The 16,679-nt window shown below is 38.4% G+C and overlaps 1 protein-coding gene across 5 annotated transcripts; it reads left to right on the top strand.

The window, feature by feature from the left end:
- The first annotated feature begins 763 nt into the window (after nt 1-763).
- LOC139190707 (uncharacterized) lies at nt 764-3,425 on the top strand. 5 transcript variants are annotated; one of them, XR_011575055.1, is made up of 5 exons: nt 2,140-2,302; nt 2,429-2,483; nt 2,567-2,664; nt 2,748-2,845; nt 3,021-3,425. XR_011575055.1 is itself a non-coding variant. In XM_070811137.1 (4 exons), exon 1 carries the CDS (start codon nt 928-930, stop codon nt 1,600-1,602), a length of 675 nt encoding a protein of 224 aa, XP_070667238.1. In that variant the 5' UTR covers nt 764-927; the 3' UTR covers nt 1,603-2,302; nt 2,591-2,664; nt 2,753-2,845; nt 3,021-3,425. The 5 variants fall into 5 exon arrangements, 1 of the variants encoding a protein (XP_070667238.1); XR_011575056.1 differs by having other exon boundaries at nt 2,162-2,302; nt 2,410-2,483; nt 2,753-2,845; XR_011575054.1 differs by having other exon boundaries at nt 2,162-2,302; nt 2,410-2,483.
- The last annotated feature ends 13,254 nt before the right edge of the window (nt 3,426-16,679 follow it).

Genomic DNA, 16,679 nt, shown 5'->3' with positions numbered 1-16,679 from the left:
ATTTTGTCAGAGCACTTTGAAAAAGTGGTATGTGGTATCTGGAAAGCTGATATTACGTGTGAAGATTACAGACAAGCTTTATCTAAGGAAATCTGGCTCTCGAAGTTCTGAGAGTTGTGCCTCTTCGGTTTTCGAACAAGCAATCCCGTCGAGGATCTGATTCTCGAGATTCGGAAAGCGGTGCTACTCCGATTTTTGAGAAAGTAATTATGTTGGGAGTCTTTTCTCGAATGTGAGTAAAGGTTGGACGTTCTTGCCAACCTGTCTTGCCGCAAAACACGGAGGTCGACACACATAGGGACTTTCCAGTTGTCAAGCAGTGGTGCTGTTCCTTTACCCTTATGGGTAATAGTAGGGTAGCTGGAACTTCGAAATTCTCGTGCCTAAACTTTGTCAGAGATCTTTGACAAAGTTATATGTGGTACCCGAGGAGTTGATGGTGCATATGGAGAGCGGTGATTGAACAATAAGATTCACGTGCTTTTTACTTCACCAGAAATCTTCGACAGATTGCCCGTAATTTTCGCAAAGCTGATTGTGCATGTGACAGGTGCTGACGAGGCTGAAAAAGCAGGTGCTTCTTCGATTTCTGAGATCGGCCCTCGTGGTCTCTGAGCAGCCCAGCTTTTGAGAAAGCAAACGCCTCTTCGATTTCTGAGATCGGCCCTCGTGGTCTCTGAGCAGCCCAGCTTTTGAGAAAGCAAACGCCTCTTCGATTTCTGAGATCGGCCCTCGTGGTCTCTGAGCAACCCAGCTTTTGAGAAAGCAAACGCCTCTTCGATTTCTGAAGCTCCGTCGAGTGCAGATTTTTATAGAGGCTGGCATTAAGTTCCACAGCACACCTGAATCTCTACCAGTAGAAGCTCATTTCTTGCACTTCTAAGATCTTGATTTGTCTGACCTCTTCCTTCTTCAACACATTTGAAAATGTCTGGACCCTCCGACCGTCGTTTTGACCTGAACCTTGGAGAAGAGACAGCCACGCCTTCTCCAGACAACATATGGCGCCCATCCTTCATATCCCCTACTGGTCCTCTTACCGTTGGGGATTCTGTGATGAAGAATGATATGACCGCTGCAGTGGTGGCCAGGAACCTTCTCACTCCCAAAGATAACAGACTACTTTCCAAACGGTCTGATGAGTTGGCTGTTAAGGACTCTCTGGCTCTTAGTGTTCAGTGTGCAGGTTCTGTGTCTAATATGGCCCAACGCCTATTTGCTAGAACCCGCCAAGTTGAATCATTGGCTGCTGAAGTGATGAGTCTCAAACAGGAGATTAGAGGGCTCAAGCATGAGAATAAGCAGTTGCACCGGCTCGCCCATGACTATGCTACAAACATGAAGAGGAAGCTTGACCAGATGAAGGAATCTGATGGTAAGGTTTTACTTGATCATCAGCGGTTTGTGGGTTTGTTCCAAAGGCATTTATTGCCTTCGTCCTCTGGGGCTGTACCTGGTAATGAAGCTTCAAATGATGAACCTCCAATGCCTCCTCCTTCTGGGGTTTTGTCAAGTACTGAGGCTCCGGATAACCACCCTCCGGTGCTTTCTCTTTCTGGGGCTCTACCGACTGCTGAGACTTCCCCTAAGCAACCTTTGTGAAGGCTCCCTTTTGTTTGTTTATTTTGACTCATGTATATGTACATATTTGTGGCTTATCGAAAATATTAATAAATAAGCTTTGCTTCATTTCAATATATTGTGTTAAATACACCAAAGCCTTCTTCATAAAGTTCTTTGAATTTTTGCTTTTGTTGAAACCTGTATTGTTGAAGCTTTGTGAGTGAAGCATGTAGTTTGAGGTAGTGTTCCCTTAATTTCCCGAGTGAGGAAAACTTCTCGGTTGGAGACTTGAAAAATCCAAGTCACTGAGTGGTTGTGAGACTGCCGAGTATTAAGGTGCAGTAGCATATGGTGGGAGTCCCCCAAGTCTTCAGGCGAAGAGAGTTGCCGAATGAGGTGTCTCGCTTGTTACTAATTTGTCAAAGTAACGAATCCTTGTTTCGATGTCACACATTCGCATATGCCTTATCTAAAAATATTTCCAACTTTTGTGTGTTTGATGCTGCATGCTATTGACTAGACAAGATCAAGTGCAATTAGTAGCTTTTCTCTCTTTTTCATCTTTTCTTTGGTGGAATTGCTTTTCGTTTCCACTAATCAGCCTGAGTGGATGCAAGATAACACCATTCTCTATAGCTCAGATCGCAAAGTCGTCTTCATGAAAGTTGTTCCTTATCTTGTGAACTACAACATCTCCAAATTTGAGATCCATCGGAGTAGTACAACTCCAGAAATTCAGGTATGATGAGTAACTGTTCATCAATTTTCTGTTAACCCGTCAGACTTGTTGTGAGCTTCTAAACTCCATTTTTGCTTGTTCATCTCAACATACTTTCTTCATCGAAGTTGTTCCTCACCTTGTCAGCTACAACATATCCAAATTTGAGATCCATCGGAGCAGTACAAATCCAGAAATTCAGGTATGATGAGTGACTGTTCATCATTTTTCTGTCAACCTGTCAGACTTGTTGTGAGCTTCGAAACTCCATTTTCTCTTGTTCAGATCAACATACTTTCTTCATCGAAGTTGTTCCTTAACTTGTGAACTACAACATATCCAAATTTGAGGTCCCTCGGAGCAGTATAACTCCAGAAATCCAGGTATGATGAGTGACTGTTTATCATTTGTCTGTCAACCCGTCAGATTTGTTGTGAGCTTTGAAACTCTATTTTCTCTTGCTCAGATCAGCATGCTTTCTTCATTGAAGTTGTTCCTCAGCTTGTGAACTACAACATATCCAAATTTGAGATCCCTCGGAGCTGTATAACTCAAGAAATTCAGGTATGATGAATGACTGGTTATTATTTTTCTGTCAACCTGTCAGATTTGTTGTGAGCTTCAAAACTCCATTTTCTATTGTTCAGATCAGCATGCTTTCTTCATTGAAGTTGTTCCTCATTGTCTCTTTCATAACATATCAAAAATTCAGAATGAACTAATGGTTAAATATTTCCAGATCTTCGAAACATCACAGCAGCTTCGAAATCTGCAAGAATCCGACTGTCATGTTTGGAGCTTCAACACTTCAATTTCCGTCGCTCAAACAGAAATGGTTCCTTCTTGAAAGTTGTTCATATGCTCAAAAACTATAGGGTGTCCAAAATTCAGCTCCATTGGAGAAGAGCAGAGGTTGCAGAAATTTGATAGATGAAAGGAGGCGGAAGAGGGAGAGAGAGAAAAAGTCTCTTGGGTTGGATTTCTATTTTGGGGCAGATTCCAAGTTTTGTAGCACCTTCATTATTGATGAATTGCTTGTACTTTTGTCCATTATGAAACTTGGGACTTTGGCTTGTTGTTGGATCTATTATAATATGTTTGGGAACATATATAAGTGAATAAATAAGAAGGAAAATTTTGGGCCCTTGTGGGTGTAAAACAAAAAATGTTTATGTTTACCCAAGTGTTTTTGTACAAGTTCAAGGGCATCTTGGGTTTTGTGAACAAAATTTGTTTATTTGGAGCAAGGTTTTGTGTTGAAGCTTTGTAGGTGAAGCTTTGTAGGTGAAGCTTTTTTAGGTGAAGCTTTGTAGGTGAAGCTTTTTTAAGTGAAGCTTTTCGGGTGAAGTTTTTTTTGGGTGAAGCTGTGTGGGTGAAGCTTTTTAGGTGAAGCTTTGTGGGTGAAGCTTTTTTAGGTGAAGCTGTTTGGGTGAAGCTTTTTGGAGGTGAAGTTTTTTTTTTGGGTGAAGTTTTTTTAGGTGAAGCTTTTTGGGTGAAACTTTTTGGATGAAGCTTTTTGGGTGAAGTTTTGGAGGTGAAGCTTTTCGGGTGAAGCTTTTTGGATGAAGCTGTTTAGGTGAAGCTTTGTGGGTGAAGCTTTTTTAGGTGAAGCTGTTTGGGTGAAGCTTTTTGGAGGTGAAGTTTTTTTTTTTGGGTGAAGCTTTTTTAGGTGAAGCTTTTTGGGTGAAACTTTTTGGATGAAGCTTTTTGGGTGAAGTTTTGGAGGTGAAGCTTTTCGGGTGAAGCTTTTTGGATGAAGCTGTTTAGGTGAAGCTTTGGAGGTGAAGCTTTTCGGGTGAAGCTTTTTGGATGAAGCTGTTTAGGTGAAGCTTTGTGGGTGAAGCTTTTTGGAGGTGAAGTTTTTTTTTTTTTTTTTGGGTGAAGCTTTTTTAGGTGAAGCTTTGTGGGTGAAACTTTTTGGATGAAGCTTTTTGGGTGAAGTTTTGGAGGTGAAGCTTTTCGGGTGAAGCTTTTTGGATGAAGCTGTTTTCTTTTTTTTTTTTTTTTTTTTTTTTTGGCGCTTGACACGGTCTTCATTTGCTTGTTTTGTAGTGACTGTGGAAGACGGATTGCTTTCTGATTGAGAAGGGTTCCGGCATCGCTTTGCACCATCTTCCTGTGGGTAATATAGGAACTTCCTTATGTTTTGATCATGCATGTAGTGATAGAATTTGTTTCTTCTTATTGTAGATGTCAGAGCCTGGAAGTTCTAGTGATGAGGGCTCTTCTAGCTTTAGCTCTAAGTCTGAGTCTGCAATGTCGGAGTCTTCAGGGTCTTTGTTAGAGTCCTGTACTAGAGAAACATTGGATGATCTTCCCAACCGTCAAACTTTAGCTATTGCTAGTTCTTCCTCCATGGCGTTGGGTGAGGGGGTTTCTCCTGATATGTCTTTGCCTCGGCGGAGGCATGGTTATAAGCCTGCGCCATCACCTCAGAGTAAGTCTTCCAAGTATTGGCATTGATCATGTATTTAAAGAAACAATCACGTAGGCCTGCCGTGAAGGCTTTGAGGGCAGTCTTGTCGTCTGCCTCGGCACACCGGGAGTATTCATGGCTGAAGCGGCCAGCATACATACGTAATGACTCGTCTGGCCTCTGGCGGATAATGTACAGGTCATCTGCAGAGTGCAAGCGATCGGTTTGGAAAATGTGTTGGGAAACAAATAGTTTCCTCAATTCCTCAAATGAGTCTACCGTCTCAGGTGTAAGACGACAATACCAATTTAGAGCTACGCCAGAGAGGGTGGAGGGGAAGAGAAGACATCGCTCTTCGTCGGTGTGCATCCGGTATGCCATGGTGGACTCAAAGAGGTTAAGGTGCTCAATCGGGTCCTCTTTTCCAGTATAAAGTTGCAAGCCAAGCTTCTGCTTTGTCTTTGCTTGAAGGGGGGTGTTGAGGATCCTCCTTGTAAGAGGGCCAGGCCTGGGTTGGTTCCAGTCAGGTATTTCAGCCTGACGTTCAGCCTTCAACTTGTTTACTTCCTCAAGAAGTTGTAGGACAAGGGGGTCCTGAGCGGAGTTATGTGCCACTGGAGCTTTCTTTCGTAAATCTCCATCTCCTCTTGGAATTAGGAAGGTTTGATCAAGGGCATGTGATTTTTCCCTGGACTCGCTGTACTGGCTTCCAGGGTATGTCTGTCGGAACACCTCTGAGTCCCCTGTACCCTCATGTCTCTCTAGGACTTGTTGCACCTTCCCCAAGTTGGTGGCCGGCTCGGGCCGTGGCAGGGGACCGAGTCTCTCAGAAATCCTTGGGTCATTGATCTTTGAGCTTATATGGATGGAATTCTCTCGACGTTGCTTCAGGAAATCCCGACAATCGCGAAAGACGGCTTTCGATCCTTCTGCCCCTTCAGCAAAGAGGTGTCTCCCTCCGCTTCTCATGGTTCGGGTCGAAGCAACTGGGTTAAGAGAAGCCTCATGTTGATTATCAAATCGAGGGGTAATTTGTTCCCTATCAGGGATATCTATGTCGAATGCATGTGACCCTCCAGGTTGGAGGGCACCCAGTTGATGGTTGACTTCCACGGGGGCAACAAGCTCCCGTGTCTGAGCTTGCCTAGCTTCGTGAAGTGTCTCGAAAAGCTTCTCATATTGCTCCTGGAGGACCTCATTCCTCATTGCTATCTTGTTGTTCTGAGCTTCCAACTCATCGACTTTAGCTTGAAGAAGAACTCGTTTTCCTTCCTTCTTTCGTTGTTTCGCACTATGTGCAAGGGGGGTGTCATTCTGTGTGCTGTGGCTTCCTTCGCTTCCCATGCTGGAGAGAGATGCCTGATCAAAAGAAAGTGTACGAATGATAGAAACCAGCTTGACACAGCTGAAGAGAGTAGGAATAAGTGTCGTTTCCCACAGACGGCGCCAAATGTTGATGCACAAAATCAGCGAAGACTTTGGTACAACAGAAAGTGTCAGGTTTTGTGACCTTCGCTTGGTTGCTTCGGTCACTAGTGAGGATAAGTACGTAAATGAATAGAGACAGAGAAGCAAACACAGGATGTACGTGGTTCACCCAGATTGGCTACGTCCACGGAGTAGAGGAGTTCTTATTAGTAGTGAAGGGCTTACACAAGTACAAAGGATCAAGCTCTCAATTTAGTGAGTTCTTGTGAATGATTTAACACAAATGGCATTAGCCAATATTGTGGGGGAATGACCCCTATTTATAGAAAAACTTGTAGCTTTGTCACATTGACATGTGTCATGTTATGATTGGTTCTTGATGTCGACACGTGCTGCGCTCTGATTGGCTTCTAATCTTTACACGTGTCGAGTAGTGATTGGCCTCCTGGTCGGAGGGGAACTCTTCTGGGTCCTTGACAGTATAGCGTTGGCCGGTGCTCGGTAGTTTCGGGATTGGTCAAGTATGGTACAAACAAAATCCATTTGTTTTCTGAACATACTAACCCCTCACTGTAAAACAAGTATAGTTTTCAGAAATCATACTAAGTATAAGTATGAAATCAAATGCATGCCAACAATAAATTCAGGAATATGCCACAACAGAACATCTCAACGACAATATGAATATAATCATGTGTTCAACAATCTATACTAGCACACAATCGGAGTCACCTAATATGACATGTAGGACTGCACCTATTGCTCATCCATCTGTGCTAACACATGAGTCGAAGTCACCTAATGTGACATGTACGACAGGACTAGGTTTAATAATAATATATGCTCTAGTGCTACGATCATGTGAAGACAAGCACTATGCATGTCACCTATGAGTTGGAGTCGCCTAATGTGACCTATACGACAAGACTAGCACCTACTTGGATCTAAGGCGAGCGTGGGGTGCAAAATGAACATCACGTGAAGGACGGGGTGAGCACTAACACTGGTGCAGCAATGATGAGAGAACTATATGAATATAGGCATGCCATACAATTCAATCATTCCAAACAACACAAAAGACTCACTTGAACTTACACGCGCGTCCTGTAGAATGACTTGGCATTACACAATAACATAATATTTATGATCAGGTAAAATGCATATGAATATGCCATGATCAAATATAAATCTCAACCACCATGACATTATTTTTAAAGTAAGTAAAATGTGGCATAACATGCATAAATCAACTTAAAAGTATTTGTGGAAACTATACAATATATATATATATATATGAAAACAAAATGTCCACTCATTGGTATGTCGTAGGATCGTAGCCCCCTACTCACTTGTCCACGTATGTCCTCAGGGTAAGTCTCCCATATATGTGATACAACTAATAAAAATTAACTAACTAACACATATACATAAAAGTTAGGAAAAACTTCCCATAATTTGCTCAAACGGAAGGTTTGAATATAAGAAAATGTTCTACTCGAAGTCACGAATGTGCCTTCACGCGCTGCCTAACCCACAACCACACGCGCTAGCACGTGCGCGGTAGAAGCTATGGAATCCAAGAATATTCCATCAGACTTGATGGAATATTCCGTTGAACAGTTAACGGACGTTAACGGTGTTACCTGACATCGTTAGAATATTTTGTCACGTTAACAGTGTTACCTGACATCGTTAGAATATTTTGTCATGTCTGATGGAATATTCGTTGTCTTATCCGATGGGTCGTCGCCAGTCGCCGCCATCTAAACTCGCTGGAAACTGAAAATCTTCGTCGGTTTCTGGGTAAAATTTTAAACCTTAATATCTTGCTCATTTCTCAACCATTTTTCACGAAATTTATATGGAAATGAAGCTCGTGAACAGTAGAACAAAGTTGTACCTTCCAAAAGTCCAAAAGTGGATGGGAAATGGCCTGAAAATGGCTCGAAAGTCTGGGCCAAAAGCTCAACTCCTTGAACATGCTTGATTCGACATTAACGCTTCTCCAAAACTAGTCTAATGGCCATAGGGAGTTGAGTAGAAGCTTCCTCACATCCTAAAACCTTGTAACTCTACCGGGATCAAGATGATGCCAACTCGACCGGGTTGGAGCTACCGAGTCGCTATGCGTTGACCACTTAAAACTCAACCATTAGAGAATCGGTTGGTATATTTGTGATCATGAGGACCAGATGATCATGATTATGGTGTATTTGGACTCGATTTGTGAGTGGTTGTGAAGGTCCTTGCAGTTGCAGAGAGGAGAGAGTTACAAAATGAGGAGAGAGATGGAAAAGATGAGAGAGAGAGAGAGAGAAAAAAAAAAGGTTTTTGATTGGTCCAAAAAGAAGGAGAGAGGGAGAGTTTATTGGGTGAGGGATTTGAGGAACTGAAATGATTGGTGGTGAAGTGTAAGGTACAGATCACCCTTTTTAAGAAGAAAAATGGATAAGGTTTGTACAAATGAAATCACAAGAAATCTATTGTGCCTTATCAACAAGGTTTGTACAGATGAAATCACAGTTTAATCATGATAGCGAGAAAAACAATTTAAAAAAAAAGGAATAAATACATTCACGCCACTTGCCAACAAGGACATGAATGTCAAATCACATACTTGGGGAGAAATTACATAGAAAATTAGGGATGGGTCGTCACACCACGCAAGCCTTCCATGTGGACCTCAATTTTCCTTTCACTTTACCACTCTTATTTTACTACTTTTGAACAGTACTTATTTTTTTGAACACATGGCCATAGACAGAACTTAATTCAGAATTATAACAAACAAGTTATGTTCAAAATTGTGAAGAAAAAAAATACCTGAGACGAAATTCAAAACTTGGAACTTTCCCATGTAGCACGCACCAATGCATGAGTCCTATTTGGAACACTGAAATCTGCCTTCGTGCATAGAGAATGATTGCATGTACTAACTATTTGGGTTAATGTGATGCAAGTGGCAATAACAAAAAATGATTTGTTTGGGTTTTAAAATCCCTTACTTGTTCCATCAACTTACACCCATCACCATCACTCTCTCATTTTTTTTCTAGCCGGCTCTCTCCCCTCTCTCTCTCTCTCTCTCTCTCTCTCTCTCTCTCTCTCTCTCTCTCTCTCTCTCATTACACTCAACCATCAATTCCATGATAACACTCCATCACTTTCTCTCTACCCATTAAGGGTGCGTTTATGTAACCATAATCAAATAGAGGAATTGGATCGAGGAGGAATTGAATTGAGGATGAGTAAAAATCAAATTCATGTTGAAGCTGTTTACTTAAATGTTCTGGAATCGGAGTAAAAATGAAACAAAATTCATATAATTTGTTTACCAGTTCACCTGAATTGGAATGAAAATTAATATGATTACTAAAATACCCTTAATCTAAATAATAAAAAAATTCATAAATTTTTAACAATTTCACACACACATGCATACACACACACACACAGATATATATATATATATATATATATATATTTATATATATATATGGTTTTATTAAAATATTAACAATTCCCGTTGGAAAATATTGGTTGGCTGACACCATTGGAAAATATTGGTGCATTTTTTTGCACAGAAATAAGTTTCCCAACAGCTTTCTAGAACCCATGGGTTCTCTATATCATCATTGTTCCATATTCTGCTTTGCACACACAAAGGAGAGAGATAGTGAGAGAAAGAGAAAGAGGAGAGAGAGAACATGAAGGCTCTGCATTTTCTTGCGTCACCGTAGCTACGTGGGCTTTCTTCCCCTTCCGATAATTTGCTTCAGGTTCACTGCTTTCTCTTCTTCTTCATCATCGTCTTCTTCTCTTGTTGTTTTTGTTGGGTGCTGTGAACGTAGAGGGGCTTGGTTTTCTGAAAACAACACGAAACTTTGAATGTTTGGCTATTTGGGAAAGATAAAAATATGGTGTTTTGGTTTGCCCAATTGAAAAGTTTTGGTTTTTATGAAGGTATAGGTGTTTTAGGAGTATACATGGGTATTTTGGGTACAAAAATTTGATTCATGATGGAGTGTTCTACCCGAAACTCAAATATTACCTCTATAGAGGTAATCCAATTCCGGGCAATTCTGGAATTGAATTCCTGATATTGGGTGGTCCTCATAGAAATTCTGATTCCTTAATTGCTAGTAAACGTTGAAATGGATTGGGAAATGTGCAATTCCGTTTCTCTCGATTACAATCTCGATTAGTAAACACGCCCTAAACTCTCTCTCACATCTCTCAACCTTCTCTCTCGCGGATCTCTTGTCACTCTCTCCCTCTCGGACACAAGCACCAAACCACCATACCACTCCCAAAAATTGCACAAACTCACCCAAAAGCTTCCTAATGATCTCTACAACTCGTCCAAAAACTTGTGGTTGTGGCTAGCTTGGGAAAAATATGAACTTTTCGTTATGTATCTCAACATAACCAATGAACCAAACCACTTCTATCTTGATAAGCTTTGACTTTCTTTCTCAAGGTTTCTTCAAGTTCTAGTGAGATTTCATGCATGCATGCATGTTTTGGTGAACGCATAGACGATTTCCTAACCCACCATGTTTTCCGACGAGTTGTAGGATTTTTTTTCCAAGCTAAACCCAACCAAACCTTGTTGATGTGGTCGAATTTAAAGGTGTATGATGACTTCCCACAACCCCTAGGCCGTGCATTTGAGCTTGCATGCTGAAATCCACTTTAAAACTGACGAAAATGAAGAACTCCAACTCGAGCCGTCATTTTCAGGTCTTTTTCTGATGATCTCCAACCAACTTTTGGCCTTGAAATAGGTATAATCGTATTCTTCTTGTCCTAAGCTTCGTTTTGATAAATGGGCAAATTTTGGTTATGAAATGGCCTTGAACGGAGCGTTAGAATTTTTCCCAAAAAATTCGACGAAAATCTACAACAAACCAAACTGAATCCGACCCAAATCCATTTCAGAATTTGGATGAAATATTCTAAGGTATATCCCGTTGACTTTAACAGAATATTCCATTAGGCAGCTGAATATTCCATTAAAATTGATTGTTGATCGTTAGTTGACCAAAGTTGACTTTTTTGAAAAATCCCCTGGGACGTTTCCTAGGATATTTCGACACACTGATTTGGTTTCCACACTTTGTTTTTCCAAATTCAATACCAATTGTCTCTAAATTCCATTTTTCAGCAAACTAAGGGGGAAATTAGGTGTTTTGCATCAATTATTATTAGTTTAATGATTATATAGTAATTTCGTATATAAGAGAGGACCATCTAGAGGAGTACCGCAGGCAAAATAGGTTAGGCTGCTACAACCCTGCGACATACCAATGAGTGGGTCTTTTGATTTTAAATATATATATATATATGTAATTTTTTGCATAACTGTTTTCTTACATAATTGATGTGACATGCCATGTTTATCTTATTAGTAGATTTTCTACACTTTATGTTTTTACTAACTGTGAGTATAAAAATGTGGCATGACATCTTTATTTATTATATCTGCTCATTGTGACATGTTTTGACGGTGTTTATTAGTTAGTTGTATTGTTTTGGGCTTCATGTGTATGTTCACATGTACCATTTACGTTCGTTTTGGATCCAGAGTAAGGTGCCAACATATCCCTAGGTTTGTTGATTAGACTCGTATCTGATGCGCGTAGTGCCAACTTCACGTGATGTAATACTAGAACGTAAAACCTACACCCAGAGTATTCATGCAGCTACTTACTTAGATAATGAGCAGTGATTTTCATAGCCGTGATTTTTAATGATTTTCATAACTGTGATTTTATGATAGCGATTTGAGTTGTTGATGTGATATTTTGTAGTAGAACTCTATATCCCTTAACTCATTACTTTGGGAAATCATATACTTGTTTTATAGCGAGGGGTTACACGTTTTCAAAAAGGTTTCATAAAACTTTATTTTCTAGGCCTACTCACCTTGTTTTCCACCCATCCAGGACGGAGAGAATGAGCTCGTGGGAGTACGAGGTTTCACTGGAAGTAGCTGACTGTTCTTTGGTCAAAGTAGGTTGCTTATGTATTAAATAATCATCCTTTACGGATGAGACCATTTTCATCTTTTTGCACTATGCTCTGAAGTTCACGTTTTGTAATAAGGGTTACCACCCAATCACGTTGTGCACTTTGGTTTATTTATTAAAAGTTTAAATTTATTCTCACTTTTACACATCAACCTTACTTTATGGCTTCGTCATCCTCCAGGTATCAGCTACCACATCACGATTCAGATGGACACGTGAACATTCCAAGTTGGGATGTATCAATGGACCTAGCCCTACTAATTGTATCTCCTAGGTTGTAGGCTACTAAGAATAATATTGTTTCAATATTGTAGTTGGTTATGCTAGAATTCACATTTAATTTTTAATTAATTATGTTTGTTGTAATGCTTTACTTTTGCCTTGTATTTGGAATAAAGTATTGAAGTTAGAGAATCATTTTACTTTCAAAGAACAAACTTACAAAGTTTCACACTTAAACAAACTTAAACACACGGTCAACAAAGCAACCCAAAAAATAAAAATAAAATATTTTTGAATGGAAATCGCCGTGCCCTTGCCCAATGAGTGGAAGTGCACAAAGGCAAGTACTAATCAGAGTGAATAGTAAGGGCAAGTTAACTCCTTTACCATCCTAAGAGCAAGTCCACCCATTTTAGGGGCAATATTGGAGTTGTGCCCTAAAAGCCAATTTTGTATAACTACATATTAATTAACAAATAAATGAGCAAGATTTATTCATATAAAAGAGCCTGTAACGTCCTCTTTCAGTCCTCCCACAGGGATTCATGAGTTTGGCTTTATATTATAAAAATAATTCTATGAATGAGTCCATAAGATTGAAAGTATGGTAGCAATGTCCTAAACAAGATTAGGGCAGGGAGACTTGCATTCCATAGTCACTTCAGTCTTTAAATAAAGTTCCTAGCCATTTGGAAAGTGATGGATATATAGGTGCTTGTCTGTTAAACGTATAGATGCTTATACAAGAAGCTTAAACGTATAGATGCTTATACAACATGTCAAATGTTACAAAGCTTCTGGTTGTAGCATGCAAATAGTTCTTAAACATAAGGCATATAATTATCTTATATTTATAGATATGAACTTCAGTTTCACCTTAAAGCCCTCAATGAGATTGCAGGGCCTAATAGTGTAATATTCGGGTTCATATGTATGAGTGTGAAGATACATGAATGCACAATAAGGAATCTATCACCTTCTTGTAATTGTTCAATTCAATGAGATGTCCCTCGAAGCCGTATTTTTAGGTCTACATTGATCAATTTTAAATTTCAGGGATTATTTGTGACAAAAGAAAAAGAAAAAAAAAGGACTTATGGGGCCCATTTATGTGTCACCATTTTTCACAAAATTATGACAAAATGACTACATTGATTTGCAACACCTATTTTCTAGGAATACATTGCTCAATTTTCAATTTCATGGACTATCCTGATGGTGTGGGTCAATTTCAATGACCATTTGTGATAAAAACCCGATAATTTGTTCGTAATTTTGTTATTTTTGTATTATTCAGTCATAAGCTTGAGTTTTCTTATACTTTCTTCTAGATTATAGTTTTCGAATTAATTTTAAAGGTTTTTTAGTTGAATTCTAATCTTTAAGGCTATGGTTTAAGAGTAAGTTGTAGCAATGGTCCCTTAACTTTAACTCAATTGGAGCAATGGTCCCTCAATTAGAATTCCATTACCATTGGTCCCTCAATTCATCAAAATGTACAACTATGGTCCCTCAACTAAAAATCCATTACCATTGGTCCCTCAACTTTAACCCAATTGAATCAATGGTTCCTTAATTTTAACCCAAGTGTAGCAATGGTCCTTCAAACATAACTCATTTTGACAAAATTCTGACGAAGTTGACGAAAATAACCATAGCTACACGTTTTGATGAGTAGAGGAACCCCAATTGTAGCAATGATCCTTCCAACATAACTTATTTTGACAAAATACTAATGAAGTTGATGAAAAGGACCATAGCAACACATTTTGATGAGTTGAGAGACCAATGGTAATGAATTTTTAGTTGAGGGACCATAGCTTCAATTTGATTAAAGTTGAGAGACCATTGCTACAATTTACTCATGGTTTAATTTCCTTCCATTGTCACATTATACCAAGAGAGATATATTTCTTGGGTTTGGAGAAAAGAGCGCAACTTGGTGTATCTAAAAACAGTATCAACATGTTCTTCAAGATGCATTTTGTGTGCATGGTTGCATTTGATCCGGTTGGGTCTAACGATGCCATAATGACACTACAACAACAACAATCTGACACCATAATGACATATTGTATAACATCAATAGTAAAGTCGGGTGATGCGTAACCCATGGCGGTTTTGTCGTTGTATTATTGTAGTATCGTTATTGTGTAATTGTGGCATTGTAGACTGTTGTTGGAGTATGGTTATGGCATCATTAGATTGAACTGGTTCATGCACACATGACTTGGTGCACAGGAGAGAAAAGTCTGTATATATGTATATATGGTCCCAATACTCACTCCTAGCCAGCCCTAGGCATGTGATTATACTATGCATGGATCTTTCCATAACAGGTGGTCCGGTCTCAGGATTATAGTTTGTTTGGCCATTCACTTTTACGTATATTAAATTCAAGCAAAATCCATGCTGTCTATTCACATCTCAGAAGCTCACTTCTTTAGGAAGATAGGTAGAATGGGTAGCTGCTAGACATGGCATTCGTGTCGTGTTTTTCGTGTTCGTGTCGTTTTCGTGTCATACCGGATATCTTAACGGGTCGTGTCGTGTAACACCCGTTAAAATAAACCGGTAAAATGACCCGACCCAAAATCGACCCGATAATATTAACAGGTAATATGACCCAACTCGTTACCCGTTAAGGAAAATATATTTTAAACCAATAAATAATCAAATGAAAAACATAATACTAAATAAGTATATACATTCCATATTATCATATCCAAAACATAAAAACGCAATTTTGTTTTAAGTATATTTTCGCTTACCTAAAGTCTTTAATAGTTTTTTAATTAATGTAATGGAACAAAAGTTTTCGACGGTTATAAACGAAAAATCACAATTTAACGGTTATTTTATCTCTGATTTTGATGATTTTTTACAGATAGACTCCTCGACCTATAAGAATGTAATGAATAAATTTGATCTTTAATTTAAAGTATTTACACTAGTGGATACCACAAAAACTTATTTTATACTTAATACAAGTATAATATTAACTCTAAGTGTTTGTTTAATCTACCGTTTTGACGCAATATGCATTCTACAAAACTTTTTTCAACGATCCAACCGTCAAACTTATTTGTACACATTCCGAGATCGCATATGTAAAAAATCATAACAAACAACCATTCAGAGATTACGTAAGAGAACAAAAGTTTTCGACGGTTATAAACTAAAAATCACAATTTAACGGTTAATTTATCTCCGATTTTGATGATTTTTTACAGATACACTCCTCAATCCTATAAGAATGTAATGAATAAATTTGATCTTTAATTTAAAGTCTTTACACTAGTGGATACCACAAAAACTTATTTTATATTTAATAGAAGTATAATATTAACTCTAAGTGTTTGTTTAATCTACTGTTTTGACGCAATATGCATTCTACAAAACTTTTTTCAACGATCTAACCGTCAAACTTATTTGTACACATTCCGAGATCGCATTCGTAAAATATCATGAAAAAAAAACATTCAGAGATTACGTAACGGAACAAAAGTTTTCGACGGTTATAAACGAAAAATCACAATTTAACGGTTATTTTAGCTCTGATTTTGATGATTTTTTACAGATACACTCCTCAACCCTATAAGAATGTAATGAATAAATTTGATCTTTAATTTAAAGTATTTACACTAGTGGATACCACAAAAACTTATTTTATACTTAATAGAAGTATAATAATATTAACTCTAAGTGTTTGTTTAATCTACCGTTTTGACGCAATATGCATTCTACGAAACATTTTTCAACGATCCAACCGTCAAACTTATTTGTACACATTCCGAGATCGCATACGTAAAAAATCATAAAAAACAAACATTCAGAGATTACATAATGGAACAAAAGTTTTCGACGGTTATAAACGAAAAATCATAATTTAACGGTTATTTTATCTCCGATTTTGATGATTTTTTACAGATAGACTCCTCGACCTATAAGAATGTAATGAATAAATTTGATCTTTAATTTAAAGTATTTACACTAGTGGAACTTATTTTATACTTAATAGAAGTATAATATTAACTCTAAGTGTTTGTTTAATCTACTGTTTTGACGCAATATGCATTCTACAAAACTTTTTTCAATGATCCAACCGTCAAAATTATTTTTACACATTCCGAGATCGCATACGTAAAAAATCATAAAAAACAAACATTCAGAGATTATGTAATGGAACAAAAGTTTTCGACGGTTATAAACGAAAAATCACAATTTAACGGTTATTTGAGTTCCGATTTTGATGATTTTTTACAGATACACTCCTCGACCTTATAAGAATGTAATGAAT

Source organism: Malus domestica, chromosome 13 (assembly GCF_042453785.1).
Source record: "Malus domestica chromosome 13, GDT2T_hap1".
NCBI lineage: Eukaryota > Viridiplantae > Streptophyta > Magnoliopsida > Rosales > Rosaceae > Malus > Malus domestica.
This window is presented reverse-complemented; position numbering and strand designations above follow the sequence as displayed.